Raw genomic sequence first — 17,867 nt, 5'->3', positions numbered from 1 at the left:
TGATCGGAACCAGACGTCCGAAGAGTTTAACATGATTAAAAGCTCCTTTCCAGAAAGTATTACATGAAACAGATATGAAAACGTTCCCAGCCGTCCGAGACGCTTACTGCAGTTGTGTGATAGCTTAGGTGTAAACGCGTCGAATCATTATGCATTCAGCGTGGAGGAACACATGGAGGTTCCAAGACAAAATAGTTCCCGTACTTTTCATTACACTCATTTCATTTACGCAATGGTTCTTAATATATTGAATTTTATTCTTTATTTGTACGTTTGGGAGAAAATTAGCTCCATATTCGGTCCTACGGCTGCAGGCCCTATTGTGCTGAATGCTGCGTGTGAGGTCGACGGGAAAACAGCAAGGTGGGATGAAGCAATCCGGGGAATGGAGAACGTGGTGCTGAACAATATTGACTCAAGACCTGCTAAAGTGATTGTGGGGGAACATGTACAGATGAGAGGAGACATGGCAGGATTGGGTTGTACAGATGGGAACCGGGAGAAGTGGCACACAAGCAGGTAGGAGAGAGACAATAAAGTCCAATCATAGTGGTCACCACTTCATTGGCCCTGTCGAAGCTGAATAAAGCGCGTCAGTGCCCGGGGAACGCAGACTAGTAAGGAAAAGAAAAATAATTGATGCTTCAAAGGCCAAAACAAGGGCCTTTTCTATACAGGCTGCATATGTAAGTGACCAGTACAGGTCACAATGTAGACTCTCAGACGCCTTACTGGTGTACATTTAGAAACTGCAGACCACTTCCTAAAACACAATTAGTGGTAGACATCCTGTGGCTCTTAACCCCTGGTCAGTTTCTTACCCCCCGCGCGCACATAACACTACTGCCGAAAGCATTCATTTATTCATTCACCCACCCAAATCATTGAATTCGGGTGTTCCAAATCACGTCCATGGCCACAGGTGTAAAAGCCCCTAGGCCTGCAGACTGCTTCTACAGACATTCCTGAAAGAATGGGTCGCTCTCAGGAGCTCAGTGAATTCCAGCGGGGTACCGTGATAGGAAGCCAACTGTGCAACATGCCTAGTCATGAAAAATATTCCAGTCAAGTGTCAGCGTAATAAAGTGGAAGCGATTGGTAACGACAGCAATTTTTTTTTTTAATTGAACAAGCCAATGTTGCATGTGAACAAACAGTCCACTTTTTGAATTTAGGCGAGAGGGCCTCACCCCTGAAACTCAAAAGTACTCTGGTAAATAAAATGGCTGTATTTATACTGTAGGCTTTGGAAGACCTGGTTCTAATCACTGCCACCGTAAAGCAGTCAGGCCAAGTTTCTCTGCAAATGAACCGTTTCCACACCAAAACTAGTCCAAATTACTCAGCCACTGAATTAGTGAAAACTTATTTCCCTTTAGACCACTGCATTCCTCATCGTACACAGACTAACGTCGTCACTACTCATGGACATCAATATGCAAACCAATCACATAAAAGCCACATTTAAAAAGTAACTCATCACTGTCTATACAGCACTGATGTTTTCTTTAGAAATAAACCCCTGTAACATCCGCCTGGTCAGGTAGTTTTGAATAAGACATTTACTTTAAGGAAACCCATCAATTTCAGAAAAGTCCCCCAGACAAGAGTAAATATCCATCAATTCAACGAGTTTCTCAAAACAACCTGATGCAAAAAAAAAATAAGACAGTTCATGGTAATGACATTTATTTCCATCTTAACTGGAAACATTAAATACAACTTCAGAATGACTGACAATACAGGTACAATTGTTTCTGAATGTGACTTTACAAACCAAGTGCTCCTCCCATTCCATCCTTGTCCAACCCTGCCCAGATATTTGTATGACAAATTTATGAGTGCTCCTCTGCCAGTTTCTCTGCCTTCTGGACGACCTCCTCAATGGGACCCACCATGTAGAATGCCTGCTCGGGCAGTGCATCATATTCACCTGTTTAAATGAACACAAATCGCAATGCATTGAACAACAAGGTCAAACAAGGCCTTTTAATCCAAGACCTCTATTAGTTGCCTACATATAGACTAAACTAAGACTTGAAAATACAAAAGCATAGTTATAAAGTGACTGTCAAACCTCCTAGAATGCTCTTGAAGCCTTTGATAGTATCCTTAAGGGGCACCAGCTTGCCCAAGTGCCCAGTGAAGACCTCAGCAACCTGGAAAGGCTGAGACAGGAACCTCTGGATTTTACGGGCACGAGCTACAGTCAGCCTATCCTCCTCAGATAACTCATCCATACCCAGGATAGCAATGATATCCTGTAGAGACTTGTAGTCCTGTGAAGAAAACCAGGGATCACTAATATAGAAGGCAGGTGGTCACACCCAGTAACAGCAGCTTTATAATTACTTGCACCCCATCCAACAGGCTCTCAGGAATCATTAGGGTCCTACATATCCACAGGTAACGAATTTAAAATAAGTGGCTCTGAAATCAGTACTGTACACTAAAATGTCTGAGGCTTAGAACACTGACGGTTTAAGTCAAAGTTGCATTCTGGCAACAAGTGACCTGACAATTCTTCACACCTGAAGGATCTTCTGGACACCACGGGCCACTTCATAATGCTCAGTTCCCACAATATTGGGGTCCATGATACGAGAGGTGGAATCCAGGGGATCTACAGCAGGGTAGATACCCAGTTCAGCAATGGCACGGGACAACACAGTGGTGGCATCCAAGTGGGCAAAGGTGGTGGCAGGGGCAGGATCAGTCAAGTCATCAGCAGGCACATAGATGGCCTAAAACAGAAGTCAAGTCAAACCAAATCTTCATATGAAAAACTGATCAGTAGATTGTTTGCCAAGAAAGGTGAAGGGGAAAAAAAAAACAAAAAAAAAAAAACCACACACCACACACAAACCTGTACAGATGTGATGGAGCCTTTCTTAGTGGTGGTGATTCTCTCCTGCATGGTACCCATGTCAGTGGCCAGGGTTGGCTGATAACCCACAGCAGAGGGGATACGACCCAGCAAGGCAGATACCTGAAAGAATTACACTGCAAATTTAGCTACTAAACAAGTAGATAGTAAAAAAGGAGTCTTGGGAAGTGATTACCTCTGATCCAGCCTGGGTGAAGCGGAAGATGTTGTCGATGAAGAGCAGCACATCCTGCCCCTCCTGGTCACGGAAATATTCAGCAACGGTAAGTCCAGTCAGAGCCACACGGGCACGGGCACCTGGGGGCTCATTCATCTGTCCGTACACCAGGGCGACCTATAAAAGCAGAGAATGCCTCATTAGTGCACTAAACACTAAAAATTTCTACTTGTACTCATTTTTGATTTTGTAGCAGAGCTGCCACACCCCCAAAAAAGCCATCCCAAATTACCTTGGATGTGGTGTCCTTCAGGTTGATGACACCAGACTCAATCATCTCATGGTACAGATCATTTCCCTCACGGGTCCTTTCCCCTACACCAGCAAACACTGAGTAACCACCATGGGCTTTAGCCACATTGTTGATCAGCTCCATGATCAACACAGTCTTTCCTACACCAGCACCACCAAACAGACCTGCACAAAAATGATTAAACACACCTTGTAAAGCAAACTACACTTCTGTCTGAAAATCCTGGTTAAATACAGTGGGAATTGAATGTCAGTACCAATTTTTCCACCCTTGGCATAGGGGGCCAGGAGGTCGACCACCTTGATTCCTGTGACCAGAATCTCCTGTTCCACGCTCATATCCGTGAACTCAGGGGCCTCAGCATGGATGGGAGCAGTCCTAAAGACAAAAGGCCAGGCATTACTGTGCAGCCACATCAATTTCAGGCAGCAATCACAAAAAGCTAGGGCACCAACATCTGCACTTACGCTTTTGTTGTAATTGGTCCTCTCTCATCAATGGGCTCACCAATGACATTCATGATTCTGCCCAGCGTCTCAGGTCCCACAGGGATTCTGATAGGGGCGCCAGTGTCCAAAACTTTCTGGCCACGCACCAGACCCTCCGTACCATCCATAGCAATGGTGCGGACGGTGTTCTCCCCTGAAGAACAAAAGAGTAGGCATAATCAGTTCCAGTTACACAAGGATGTCATCGAGCCTTGTTTATAATACTGATTTACTGAGCAAAAGTAAGCGTATGTAACTTACCAAGGTGCTGAGCCACCTCCAGGACTAGCCTGCTGTCGCGACCGGCCACTTCCAAGGCATTCAGAATTGGGGGCAGACCCTCGTCGAACTGGACGTCGACTACGGCACCGATGACCGCAACGATCTTTCCGCTCGCGGTGGCAGCTGCTGCGGCGGGAGCGGCATAATCCCTGCCTGCAACATGGAGGAGACCCGGACTGTCAATAACCCTCACCGTCATCCACCTTGCCCCACTTGATTCAAATATTTCAGTAACAACATAAACAGACAACAAATGCTTTGAAATACATCAGAGAAGCGCAAATGTCACTCAAAAAGTTCATGAAAACGGCTTTTCGGCGACCTCAGGTCAAAAAATTAGCCACGTTAGCTTCATAACGTTCTGCAGAAGCGTTCGGTTCCGGTTTTCCCGGCACTCCTACGGCTGACCAGATAGCCAAGTGGTCTATGGAGCCTACAAAATGACAATTTTCCTGAAAGTCGGAAAATGGCTATGTATTCTGAAATAAGACAAGCATCAAACCTAGTCCTGCCACCGCAGCCGTGTTTAAGAAGCAGCAGTAGCGCTGTAGTTAGCTAGCTAAGCTAGATAGCGCCCTAGCCGTCTCCCCATGACACATAAAGGTCATTCCGGTTTTAACTGACAACTACCACTCGCTGCTACTACTACATTGCCTTCGCTTTCAAAGCAACTGGTTTTCTTGTCAAGTTTACATGTAAGTCCTGGTTAAAATAAAAACGTATTAATAAAATCTTCGCTGTTTAAAGTTTGAGGCCTGCATTCGGTCGCAACCAGCATGCTGCCATTTGGCCGGTCACGCCATTGATTCCAACAAGCACATATAAAAACGCCATTTTTCGACAAAAACGATAAACAAGCGCATAGCTCACGAGAAAAGAGCGCTGCCGGAGCTCCGGTGAAGGCCTTCAGGGGGGTAACCCCGGGCTTCAGGGCGTGCAGAGCCCCGGTGCAGCAGCGTCCCACAGCTCCTAACATGGTTAAAATGGCTGAAGGTGGAACGGGACAGCGGCGCTCTGCGTTTTATATAGAGGCCGCTTCGGCCCTGCACTGCGCATGCGGCCAAACACGACGGCGTCTCCAACACGCATGCGCAGCGATGATTCAGTTCAACCGATTCTTTTGAATCGTTTGTTTGAATGAATTGAACGTCCGATTCATCCATTCATTTTGGTTCTTGGTAACTTTTTTCCTTCATATATACTGACGTATTTCGGCGAGTGAGATATCCGTTATTTTTACTCGCGAATGGAGTGAGATTCTGAAATGACAAAGAACGAATACTCAACAGAAACCAGAAGCCAGTCAGCTACATGATATATGAAGTTAGTATCAGAGAATCCAGAGCTCTTAATTCTGTGTGGTGTTTATCTATTCATTATATATAGATACATTGCCAAGCATTATTATTCGCCTTTTATTAGAAATAAGTATAACAGAAGTAAACATTATTCAGATGTTTAAAAATCGGTTATGTTGAATTCGTTATTTATAGAAAAGAACCGATTCACAAGAATGATTCGTTCAAGAGTCGGACGTCGGTGTTCTGAAGGACAACTCTGGCAGAGATCAGTCAGTGACATATCCGGACATACTAGCTTCAGTTTAAGTCATTTATCTCAAAATGCTCACAATACTGTGACAGGTTGTGGGATAAATTTGCTCTCAGTTCGAGCTATCAACACTGAATCAAAGGGGGAAATTCTCAGCATAAAGTTAAAGAAATGAAAATAATCTTTCTGAGCAGGGACAAACTACAAATAAACGGCGCTCCATGGTTGATTTGTTGCGTCTATAAAGGTGAGGTGCTGTGGCTGTGGTTTTCACCAATGTTATCAACAGTCGAACTGAAGCATTTTGATCTCTAGATGGAGCTGTTTTACCTTATGTGTATGTAAAAGTCCCAGAAAAACATAAACGAGGTTAAAAAAATACAGTTTAGCCCCACTAATAAGGTTAGCACACCGTATTCCTTTACTGTGTCAACAGGACTGACTTGGGTTCAGGTCTGTAATATAACTAAAACAAGGCTGAAAGTGGAGTAGACACACCCAGTCCTCCAGCTTTGCCCTTTTTAAAAAACTCAAGAGGTGTCCTGAATTGGAGTTTAAAAGGACAAATACTCCCTTCTAATCTTAATAAGCAAAATGAGAAAATATTTTAACTTCACCAAGAGACTACCTGCTGCAAAAATCATAAAAACCATTAAAAGAATTTGTTGGTTCCTGGTTATTTCTCATTAGCAAGCAAAACCATCAGCTTTCAGCCCTAATGGTTGTAATGGTCTTTTTTCAACAAGGTATACTGAATACAAAAGGTTATGAACGCTAACAGTTATTCAGGGTTCCCACATATGCTGGAAAATCAGACTACAGGCTACTTTTCCAGGGATGGTGCACAACTAGATGAATTGTATTTGGCCCTCCTTTCTTCCATCCATCCATTCATCCATCTTTTAATTCACCCATCCAGTTCTCAAGGACACTGGTCAAATGACGATAGGCCTAAAATCAGAACATAAATTATTGAATTATCTGAGAAAGAAAGTGTCTATATTTGTACTTTTTAAAGAAACGTTGACTAAATGCAGCAAATGTGTTAACCAGTGTCAACACTGTAGTTTTTATACATTTAAAACTTACATTACTCAGTGTGCTCATAGTCCTCCACTACATTTATCTCTTTCAACAATAGAGGTTCTTTATCATTCATTACACTAAAATGCTAAATGTATAAACACTTATTTATGACATAAAATTGATCATTTTTAGATCACCTGTCTGGAGAGTATTCTGTTTTAATAGAACACTGCTAGATTTTGTTGAACTTACTTGTAATGTAAAATAAGTTATTGTTGTTTTATATAATAACAATAAAATGTTAAATTAATGATAAAAAAGACTACAATGCACTTTAGAATTATTGGCATGTTTGGTTACATTGAAGAAAAAGCTTGATCTTATGCTGAAAAACAGATTTCATATCTTATGTAAGTCTATCTGCAATTCTTAGATGCCTTGTTAATTATCGCCAGGATTTCAAATGTTGCACTTTTTCACAGAGAAATACTGTATTTATTACTTTATTAAGAGAAATCTAGTCATCTAAAGACATTTTCTGTAAAAATACAGCAAATTACTGTAAGGTTAATGTTGAGATGCACCGCTTTTATATGAGTTAAAAACACATCAGCATATTATTTTTTTCTTGTGATTCAAGTTGTGTTGTTTTAAAGATCTTAAAGTGTCGCTTTACATTTTTAGGGAGTTGTTAAAATGGTGGAACATTGATGTGCTGACAAAAATGCCACTGTTTATTGGTATTACCAGCTTTTGTTATGTTTGTGCAAATTAAAGCCAAAATAAGTCAAAAGTGTAGATAAAAAGTGTTTACACATTTGTGTATGTGTGTACGGACAGATTTACAAAATAATTTTTCACATTTTAGATATTCTGTGCATATACAGTGCAAAACATAATAATGGCTAAGATGGTACATGAAATTACAGTGAAAGTAATCGACTAATTTACACCATTTTCTAGGCCTATGGTGTGCACTCCTTGTGAATGCTCATCGACTCATTTTCTGCTCGTATGTATACTTGTATGCTCCCTGCACTAACACTGATGTGCTGCCATGATAGATTTAATTGCTCCACTTAAATTCAGGAAATTCAAAATAAAATCTCAGCCTTGAATACTAACAATTCTAGTACACTTAGACAGGAATGAAGGAAGGCAGAACGGAAATGGAAAGAAGATAAGCTTAAAGTCCCCAAATTTTCAAAGAATGTCTAACTTTCAGTGTGTAGTTAAAGCTGCTGGAGCAACATACTTCACCGAGATACTCCTTCAAATATTCCCACAGTCCTAAAGTACTTTTTAATACAATTAATACAATTAATACAATACTGCATTCTGCTATTACATCGACCCCTGAGGCAACTGCTGAATTACAGTATGTGAAGATTTTGAGATTTTTCATCTGCAAAATTGACAATATAAGGCACAGGCCTACCACTTCCCACACTTTTTCTCAAAGATATGCTGCCTTGTGTTGGTCTGAGTATTTTGTCCATAATAAATAGCAGTCTCATTATTCTTGTTTTAAACATGCAGTTATTCAGCTTCTTTTTAAAAGCCAGGGATAAATCCATCAGTCCTCAACAACTTTAGACAAATTTCTAAGTTACCATTCTTGTCAAAAGTTTTGGAGAAGGCTGTCTTTTTCACCCTTCTAACATTTTTAAACACAGTACTGATTCTGCTTTTATTAAGGTATCTAATGTCTTACTTTTAGTTGTTCTGTGAAATGTGCTCTTTTCATTGTTTTAGACCTCAGTGCAGCCTTTGACACTGTCGATCACACTATCTTGTTAGTTCACCTGATGTGCGATGTTGGCTTCTTGGGAATTGCGCTGAAGTGGTTACCTTTTTACATGGTAAATAGACCTTTTTTTCTGTCAAGATTGGTCACTTTTTCTCCCTGTCCGCGTCTATTACTTGTGGGATACCTCAGGGTTCTATCTTGGGTCCTATTTTGTTCTCTTTGTACATGCTCCTTTCGGGCCCATCTTTCAGAAGTACAAAATCGCCTATCACAGATGACACACAGCTCTATCTCCTAGGTGAAAAAGGCTCCTTGTGCCTCATTTCTGATTGTTTAAGAGACATACGGGAGTCTTGGGTGCTAAGAACTATTTTAAATGAAACCAAGACAAAACAGACATTATTGACATATTGTTGAAAATCCTGATTTAGCCAGAGATATAGCTAATGTTCTGGGGCCATTATTGTCTAACATACTGTAACCATGTAAAAAATATTGGTGTTATATCAAATACATGCTGCTGTGAGGGGTACCTTCTTTCAACTTAAGTATACAAAACTTGTCTTTTAAGGACCTGGAACACTAGTTGATGCTTTTATTTCCTCTTGTATCAATTATTGCTACATGCTGTACTTGGGAATCTGTCAGTTGAGTTTGTAGCTTCTGCAGCTGGTCGAAAATGTAGCTGCAAGGCTCCTGACTGGTACTTAGAAAACAGAGAGCATTACCCCTGCACTTGCATCACTGTATGTTTGCCAGTAAAATACATAGCTGAATATTGCATGGCTTGGCTCCAAGCTACACTATATGGTCAAAAGTATGTTTGGCAGATACCAGGGATGCATAGTGCCTGCAGTAAAGTTTGGTGGAGGGGGGATAATGGTCTGAGTCTGTTTTTCAGGGTTTGGCCCTAAGTTCATGTGAAAGACAATGTTAATGCTACAACACACAAAGATATTTCAGTTAATTATATGCTTTCAACTTTGTGGCAGCAGTTTGGAGAAAGGCCTTTCCTGTTCCAGTATATTTCTGCCCTTGTGCACAAGGTGAGCTCCATAAAGACATGGTTTGACGAATTTGGCGTTGGAGGAACTCCAGTGACCTGCACAGAGCCCTGACCTCAACTCCACTGAACACCTATGTGAACTATATGTCTGATCTCACAAATGCTCTTTTGACCGAATGGGCACAAAATCCCATAGACACACTCCAAAATGTTGTGGAAAACCTGCCCAGGAGAGTTATAGACAGAAAGGGGAGGTAACTCCATATTAATACTCATGCTTTTGGAATGGGCCATCAAACAAGCTCATATAGGCGCGATGTATGGGTATCCACATACTGTTGACCATATAGTGTATATCTCTGACCTCGTCATCTTACATTCCACTCCAGCCCTACAATCTTCCATCCAGTTGCCACTTAGCCATTCCATGCTTTCAGATGAGGTTCAGATGTAACTAGACCTATTCTGTAGCTGCCCTGAGAAATTGGAAAAGTCTTCTTTTCATAAAGGAATCCTCTTCGATAGATATTTAAACATCAAGTCAAATTTTAAAAGTCCTTTTAAAGACTATGTATTCATTCAGTCATCTGTTCTGTCTTGGTTTCTCCTGTCTTGACATCAGTAGCTCTTCTACTTTGTTTTATTGTTTTTTTGTTTTTTTCATTTAAATAATTTTTAGACGACTACTGTTGTCCTTGTTTGAATTCTTGTGCAATTTTAAGTAGTCAGGTTACTTTTAGTTGATTTTATTGTGCAGCACTTTGGCCGACAATTGTGTTTTAAACGTGCTATAAAAATTCAGGGGTCTTGACTTCACTTGATCCTGTAAATTAATGTCTTCCAGTGCTGAGCATGTAATGGTTGTTTAATGGGCCAGAATGGTTCCTTGACTAAGTTCAGTGAAATCCAGCCTCTCCATCTTTTAGAGAGCATTTTCAATATAAATGCACATACAAGAAATCACACTTCAGTTCTATGAAAATTCCAAAAATTGTTGCAAAACATTTCACTTCCATTACACCACAATTTCAATATACTTTTGTAAACGCGTTCTCTGGATGTAGAAGCTCAAATTACAGTACTGTAGACTGTTTGTCCTTAGCTTTTTTTTCCTTGCTGGCCCTATCATGTTTTTTCAGCCTGTTCCCAGACCTTTCCAGTTCTGCAGCGCATTGTGGTCATTGTGATGGAGCAATGTGCACAGATGGTGCAGCTGCACTTCTGTGCAAACACAGCTACACAATTAACAACATTTACCTCAACATTAGAATGCTTGTCCTGGATGCACAGGCACCTGCATGATAAGACAACATTATAGCTTTTTGTATAACATGGATAGTAAATCATGTGTTTTACAATACGTTATGCTGATTGGGCTACATAGTTTATATGGTATTGTGAGGAGACTTTGGACAACACAAGCAATCACTGGAGCTCATTCAGCTCCCTGCTAATGATTTATTCAGTAATTCACTTATAATACTTACCATCATTAGCTTCGCAGAAGAAAGCGCATTTGCAGACAGGTCTCATTTTTCACAAAGAGAAAAAACAGACAAACTGAAGACTCTACAGAGCTGAGTGAATAAATAAGTAGAAGAGCAGTGTTTTGAGGAAAACAACCTCATTATCAGCAAACAAGAGCTGTTTTCAGTTTCCAACCCTCCAAATCTCAACAACAGATAATGTCTTTTGAGACTTTCTCTCAAATTAAACACAAACTGTATCACTTCATTTACAATTGTATTGGATAAATTAGACAGGATTTACACATCTTAAAACATTGTGTCAACAGTAGTGAATACTCCATCCAGTCAGTCCATAATGACTAAAATACTAATGACTCACTGTAACAAAAGTAAACATCTATTTCACACTTTATATATCCTTTATATAATACCCTAATTTTTAATAGCATTATACAGTACTGTGCAAATGTCAGAGACCACCGTTTCGTTGGCTAATTTCTAGTTAAAACAGACATAAAGTACAAGTTACATGTTCCAGGCCCCGAAAGAAGCAGCATACATTTAGTCTTATGCAAAAATCTAGGCACCCCTCGTAAAAGATCTAAAGATATAAAATGGGACTCCAAACAAGTCAGATAAACAGAGTACTTAAAGCTTTCTTCTTTAAGAGAGAGGAGAAAATCAAGCTCTACTCCTCAGCTCTCTCTGTCCATCCTTAACAGAGATGTCAATCCTCTCTGTCAACCCTTAACTAAATACTTTTTTCTGACGCTGAAAAGTGACTAGTGTGTATGTAATCATGGCTGTTTTGACTTTAAATTAAATAAATGAAAGGGTGGTCATAATACATTAAATAAATTAACTAAAATAAAAAACTGGATTATATCTATATGTTTTTATGTATATCCTTCTATATTTAAAGTATCTTGCACACTGAAAATTCACAGCTGTTAGTCATGAGTGACCAGAATCAAATAGCCCAAATGACCTTTATGTAGGTCAGTAATACTAATTGCTGTCTACTGGTTCTCAAACAGAGTTAGCACTATTATTGGACAAGTCCTCTAGTTTCAAATAGAATTCTTTCTGTTCAAAATATATTTGTCTCATAAACAGACTATAGGTACACAAATTTAAATGCACTCAGTGAAGGTAAAGCAAACTGACTGTAATGATCAGTGAGAGTGAAGCATGTGAAAGATGTCCTTAAATGAATGGAACACTTTTTGATTGAAAGCTTCAGCTCATAGTCTGTCACAGTGAGTCAGCAGGATGAGGTAGAAGTCTCTTCTCCTTTTTCTGTGGTCACACAGGTGTGAGATCAGGACACATGATGAGCTTTTCTCACCCCATCAGTGTCTGCAGGCTGACTGACCTGATGTGCTGAATGGAACTACAGCAAATAATTTTCAGTATTATTTTCAAAGCAAGGTCTGTCTCTGTGTGGTAGTTCTTAAAATTCATATATGTCTCTCTTGAGATGTTTCAGGTATGCTGCAGTAACAGTGTGGTGGAATAAAAGTCTGAAAACTGCAGCATCTGTGATTTAAAACCATACACTGAGTTGCCAGTTTATTAGGTAGGTGTATTAGGTAAATACACCTACTATAAATGGGTTTCAGTTCCTAAGAGTAGCCCAGTTGCTGCTACACAGTGAATCAACTTTCAACTGTCCCATCCATCAATGAAAAGGGACCACCATAGGACCACCTCTAACAAATATTATTTGGGTGGCACACCATTCTAAGCACAGCAGAGACACCAACATCACAGTGTGTGCTGGGGTTTTCAAATATCTTAATGTCGCTGCAGGGTGGAGGGTGATCTACCACCTATGAAAATCCAGTTTACAGTGGTCATTTTTAATTTAAAGCCACTTGGACATCCTGAACACTGAAAAAATTGATACTGTATTTAGTCGTTGAGACTTTGAAAAATAAACATCTTGTACTTCATGGCTGTTTTGAGTGGAAATTAAATAAATGAAAGATTGGTCAATGAGTGTAGATACAATCTAGGTGTATCTAATAAACTAGTAACTCAGTGCACAAGTGCAGGCTATGTATCTATGGCATCATGTGAGGGGCTAGGTGGACTGGTATCATCTCCTATTGAAGATGCCTCACAGGATAAATGACTTTCATCTGGTGAGTTGTTGGTCTCTGATGGGTGGAGCACAATTATGTGTGAGTGGGTGGGGCTAGAGCGGTGGGAGGAGCATGGAGAGTTTGTTGGGCTGAGCTGAATGGCGGTGGTGTCCTGCAGCGTGTGCTCACTGGCCTCCATCTCGAATGCAGCGCCAGCCACTCTCATTAACCCCCAATGATTTTGCCTGGCAGCCTTGCGGGATGAGTGGATGGTCGGCTGGCGACTGCACATGCAGCATGCCCCGAAAAATGACAGCGCCACCAGCAAGAGGAGAGGCCCAATGATGATGGGCGGGTTGTTTAATGGCAACATCTTGGCAAAGCCAAAAGCCCCTACCAGAGTGATGTTGACGCCCGCCAGCAGTATGCAAAGTCCACAAGCACAGCACAAAGCTGGGGATGGGTGGCCCTGTGCACGCAGGAATCTCTTCTGTCCAGATTTCTTCACTGGGGTCAGATGTGAGTCTTTATCAGAGCAGATCATCCTTGCAGTGGGACCTCCGTACCTTCTCAGCTTACACTTTTCAATATATCTAAGGAAACTGAGAGAGAGAGAGATAGATAGACAGCAAGTAGTATTAAGTAATGTATCATCATTATACTGGCATTGGTGTCATACAACAATGGTTGTTTTTTTTTAAGTTAGCAGTACTGATAAACAGCAGAACTTGAATTTTTGATCAGACTGCTTTGAACAGTTTAAAATCCATGAAAAATAAAAATAATGGGGTTCCTTTTTGGAAATCAGTTCCCTGATGCTTTAAATTTGTAGTTTATTGAAAAATGTAACTTATTGGAAAAGATTTTTCTTTTTTGATTAAAAGACCCTCATTAGTCCCACAATGAGATTTTAGCTCTGCAATCTAACCCATTCATGCAGTGAAACACCACATACAAACTAGCGAAAACACACACTGGGGGCAGTGAGCACAATTGCCCAGAACAGTGGGCAGCCCTTTCCGCAGTGCCTGGGGAGCAGATGGGGGTTAGGCGCCTTGCTCAGGAGCACCTCAGTCATGTACTGTCACCTCAGGGGATCGAACCTGCAACCTTCCTGTCCCAAGGCTGGTTACCTAACCTCCAACCCTTCTATTTAGCCCAGATATATTTAACAGAAAAGCCTCAACAAAATAAATATCTATTTCCCCAGTATTTAGTGTGTCCACTCTTTGCCTTTATAACAGATTTTATTCTTTTCAAGAGGCTTACTCTTAGTTTTTCAAAGAAATCCGAAGAAACATTTTTCAAAACCTCCAAAGTTCAGTCTTAGAAGTTGGTTATGCTCTCCAAGTAATCAAACACATTCAATCATGTTGAAGTCTGGACGCTGGGATGCTCAGTGCAAATTTTGTTTCCTTTTCTAAGTAGAGGCTTCTTGACAGCTATACATCCTTTCAGACCCATTGCACTGAATTACCTTCTCACAGTGGACAGAAACCTTCTGTGTCTTAAAAAGGAAAGCCCTGTGGAAAGTGCTGTTTATCTGATGGAGACAGTTTTGATGGTCTGTCAGGTCTTGCAAAGTTGTTCAGAGTCCAGTTTTATAACTTTAGATCTTTTAATGTATATGTAACTTTTAGATGCATCGAAGAAAAAAAATTGCAAGCCGACTATGGTGTGTTTGGGTAGTTGTAATTGTGTAAATGTAAGTGTCTCTTTTAAGGAGAACAGTTGGTGATGGTGACACCTTTGGCAACAGCTTTTAACAGGTGTTACACTTATTTTCACTTTAGAAAGTTAACAAAATAGTCATTTGACCATATTTTATATATTATTTATATATATTTGACCATATAAATATATTATTTATATTATTTTGTATTATTATCTTTTTCTACAATTAATGTTTCTTTTTACGATTAGCGTTTAGTGTTCTTTAGTGTCTATTTAAATTCACACTTTTCCTGTTTACCATCTATTTAATGTTATTGTTACACCATGGGGTCTGAGAATAACACAATTTCAGTACAATGTATGTCCTTTATCTATTGTAGTATTGTCAATGAAGCTTACTTGACTTGACTTGACTTATTAGGAGTCACATTTTATCTAGATACTTTAATAATTTTATGAACTCCAGTTTTGAAGTCCTGTTTTTCCCCACATATTATCCCCTTCCTTATACAGGTGGATTATCTTATATCTAAGATCCTCAGAAATATATCTTGTCATGTATATATTGGCTGTTTTAACTGGAAATGAAATAAATGAAAGGTCTCTGTTTAGCTACTGTATACTACGCATAGCTGTGGTACTGTGTATATGCTCCCTAAAAAACAAACTAAGCAAACAAACTAAATGATTATTTTCATGACTTTCCTCTTCCTCCTGCAAGTGCATCTCCTCACAGCTGCTTCCTGGAAAATAATTAACTTGTACTTAATGGCTGTTTTCACTGGAAATGAAACAAATGAGGGTGCTCGCTGAAATTTGCACAGCACTGTAGTGTCCAGACAAACTTCTGTGATACTGTCTGGAAAAACATGGTGATATTGAGCTTTATCAAAACCCCCCACTAACAGCGAGTGAAAAAAGAAAACCAGAAGAAGCAGAATTAACGAACGGAGCAAAGCTGGAACAAAATTCACTGCTGTTCTAATATCCATCCAGTTGTTTGTTGTGTCATTTTAGCAGTAGCTCAAGGGAGGGGCAATTCAATTACTGCAGCCAGGTCCATCCGCAGTGATGAGATGCTCTGGAAGGGGACAAATTTACTGTGTCATATAACTTTATTACTTTGTTTGTCTGTGGACAGATACAGATCCTGTGGACACGTTTCTGTCATTTGTGGCTGCTGTGATGAATTCACCAGGGATATGCCAGCGATTTCACTATAGACAGAAAGATATTTCACTGTCTACACAGTGATAGACAAGAAGGAAAAGGGAAATCAGTACCACCAGCTGCTAAAACGGGTTGGATGTAATAAAAATACAGAAGCAAACTGAATATTAAAGGACGGAATATAAACAATTATAGTCCATGGTTTTTAACAGTGAAATAGTCTCTTATTATTGGCTGAGCTTCATAATCAGAAAAGTGAAACAAATTGACATTGGCCTCATACACCTAGACATCTTAACACAACTCATCAATTATAAAGTTATAACATCTTCTAAACGTATCCCAAAAGTAAAGACTTCAATCTCGCGTCTAAAAACTCGTCTACCCACTAGGCTCAAAAACAATCCATACGCCACATTCACTGTCCATTACAAAAGAAGATGCATCGAGAACAGAAGATCTCCACTCACCAGACAAATTGGCTAAAATGTTTATTCTTCCAGCTTTAGAAATTCGATGAAGAAATCGCTGAGGAAACTGAGCCCACCCAGAGTGGTCGTATAAGTACAGAACGCTTCAGAGAATCACCCCATACTGTGGCTTCGTTCAACTCTATTTCTTCCACCCGTTTTCAGACAGAGCCCGCCTTCCTGGTCTAGGATTGGCTGGTACTCTCCCGCCACCTGTAATAGGATTGGCTGGTAATTCACTGGGGGCGGGGCCTTCCGCAATACAGGTGAGGAGCAAAAGCGCAGGCTGGCTACCACCAGACTGAAGCCAACACCACGACTTTTTCCCAACAGAGTGAGTTTTTAACATATTGTGGCGCTATAATCTCAGTTAAAATCGGTTAGCCGAGGAGCTTTTAACTTGGGGTCGCAATGGGGTGCCAAGGGTCGATAATTCCAGAGCCGGTTTATGAGGAGCCTGGCCACTTCCTATTACTCCCGTTATATCAAAAACAGGACAGACAAACAGCAGAGGGCGCCCGTGAGTGCATAATGAATGGGAGTAAAAGGCGCTCAACGGCTAAAAACGAAAAGTTAAAATAGTTTCTAATCACTCGCCCAGAACTTTCCTTTAATTTCAGAAAGTAAAAGGTTGTATTTCACACAAAAAAATAAATAAATAAAGAAATCTTACTTATATATTTAATTTTTTTATGCAGCAAATGTGTTTTGGGAAGTAGGAGGCGGGCTTTACCGCTAGAGCGTGATGATTGATTGACGAGCTGAGCAGCTCATTGGGTGTTCGCGCTCACTGACGTCATGAACCTACATGAGATGTCGGTTCCGATAAAAATATAACAGCAGTGAAATCATTTGGTCTCTGTCGCGTCCTGTGAAAATTAAAAATGTTTAGAACTTGATATTTTTTGTCCTTTATACATTTTGATCTGTATATAAGTGGATTCTCTGAATTACAAGGCCTCTAAAGAGTCATTGTACTAATATTGCTACTTGCAAGCTAATGTTTCAGCGCATCAGTTTGGCGTCACTAAGTCACAGGAAAGTCAGGCATGTCGAAATAACCTCTGGGTAGGTTATTTTGATAGCTTAAATCACCTTATCGAAATACTACCAGCATTAATGCTACAAAGCTGAAGTCAGCTTCACCAGCTTCATGTTCAAATTTTACCACTCCATCTAGAATGTAATCTTGTGTCTCCATTTTTCAGTTTTTCAGTTTTTGACAGTGTGTGAAACTGTTGCCCTTTATATTGTGTGTAAATTTCATAAAGAAAGGCCCTAAAGAAATATCTAAAAATTACTTGGAAAATATTTGATTCCATTGACTTACATTAAAAGCCAGGTAGGTTTTTTCCTTCTCCTGTAAAATTGTCATTTTGAAAATACAAGTTTTTCTTCCGACAACAGCGAAATGTTGCCAGCATTAAAGGAACAATTCGGATTGATAAATCATCTTATCGAGGGATAAATTATAATATTAAGTTGAGAACACAATAAAATGTTTAATATTTACTTTGCTGTAATAATTATATGCGCA

At 40.0% G+C, this 17,867-nt stretch overlaps 2 protein-coding genes across 2 annotated transcripts; both read right to left on the bottom strand.

Annotated features, from left to right (window-relative positions):
- Positions 1-1,672: 1,672 nt before the first annotated feature.
- atp5f1b (ATP synthase F1 subunit beta) lies at positions 1,673-5,103 on the bottom strand. Its single transcript, XM_017716596.2, has 10 exons — positions 4,998-5,103; positions 4,107-4,280; positions 3,825-3,999; positions 3,614-3,735; positions 3,337-3,521; positions 3,063-3,221; positions 2,867-2,989; positions 2,532-2,744; positions 2,078-2,279; positions 1,673-1,933 (listed from the first exon to the last, which is right to left on the bottom strand). Exons 1-10 carry the CDS (start codon positions 5,101-5,103, stop codon positions 1,836-1,838), a joined length of 1,557 nt encoding a protein of 518 aa, XP_017572085.1. The 3' UTR covers positions 1,673-1,835.
- Positions 5,104-11,190: 6,087 nt separating this feature from the next.
- LOC119265271 (transmembrane protein 275-like) lies at positions 11,191-16,433 on the bottom strand. Its single transcript, XM_037545582.1, has 2 exons — positions 16,331-16,433; positions 11,191-13,618 (listed from the first exon to the last, which is right to left on the bottom strand). Exon 2 carries the CDS (start codon positions 13,558-13,560, stop codon positions 12,988-12,990), a length of 573 nt encoding a protein of 190 aa, XP_037401479.1. The 5' UTR covers positions 13,561-13,618; positions 16,331-16,433; the 3' UTR covers positions 11,191-12,987.
- Between the last annotated feature and the right edge of the window lie 1,434 nt (positions 16,434-17,867).

This window comes from Pygocentrus nattereri, chromosome 15, assembly GCF_015220715.1.
Source record: "Pygocentrus nattereri isolate fPygNat1 chromosome 15, fPygNat1.pri, whole genome shotgun sequence".
NCBI lineage: Eukaryota > Metazoa > Chordata > Actinopteri > Characiformes > Serrasalmidae > Pygocentrus > Pygocentrus nattereri.
Note: the sequence above shows the minus strand (reverse complement) of the source record. Positions and strands in the feature narration are given on the sequence as shown.

Excerpts from the sequence above, each read along its gene's own strand:
- LOC119265271 (XM_037545582.1), bottom strand. The coding sequence starts at position 13,560 with ATGATCTGCTCTGATAAAGACTCACATCTGACCCCAGTGAAGAAATCT.
- atp5f1b (XM_017716596.2), bottom strand. The coding sequence starts at position 5,103 with ATGTTAGGAGCTGTGGGACGCTGCTGCACCGGGGCTCTGCACGCCCTG. Across the intron at positions 3,736-3,824 it reads GGACCAATTACAACAAAAGC|GACTGCTCCCATCCATGCTG; the intron begins GTAAGTGCAGAT and ends TTTTGTCTTTAG. Across the intron at positions 2,280-2,531 it reads GTGTCCAGAAGATCCTTCAG|GACTACAAGTCTCTACAGGA; the intron begins GTGTGAAGAATT and ends TTTTCTTCACAG.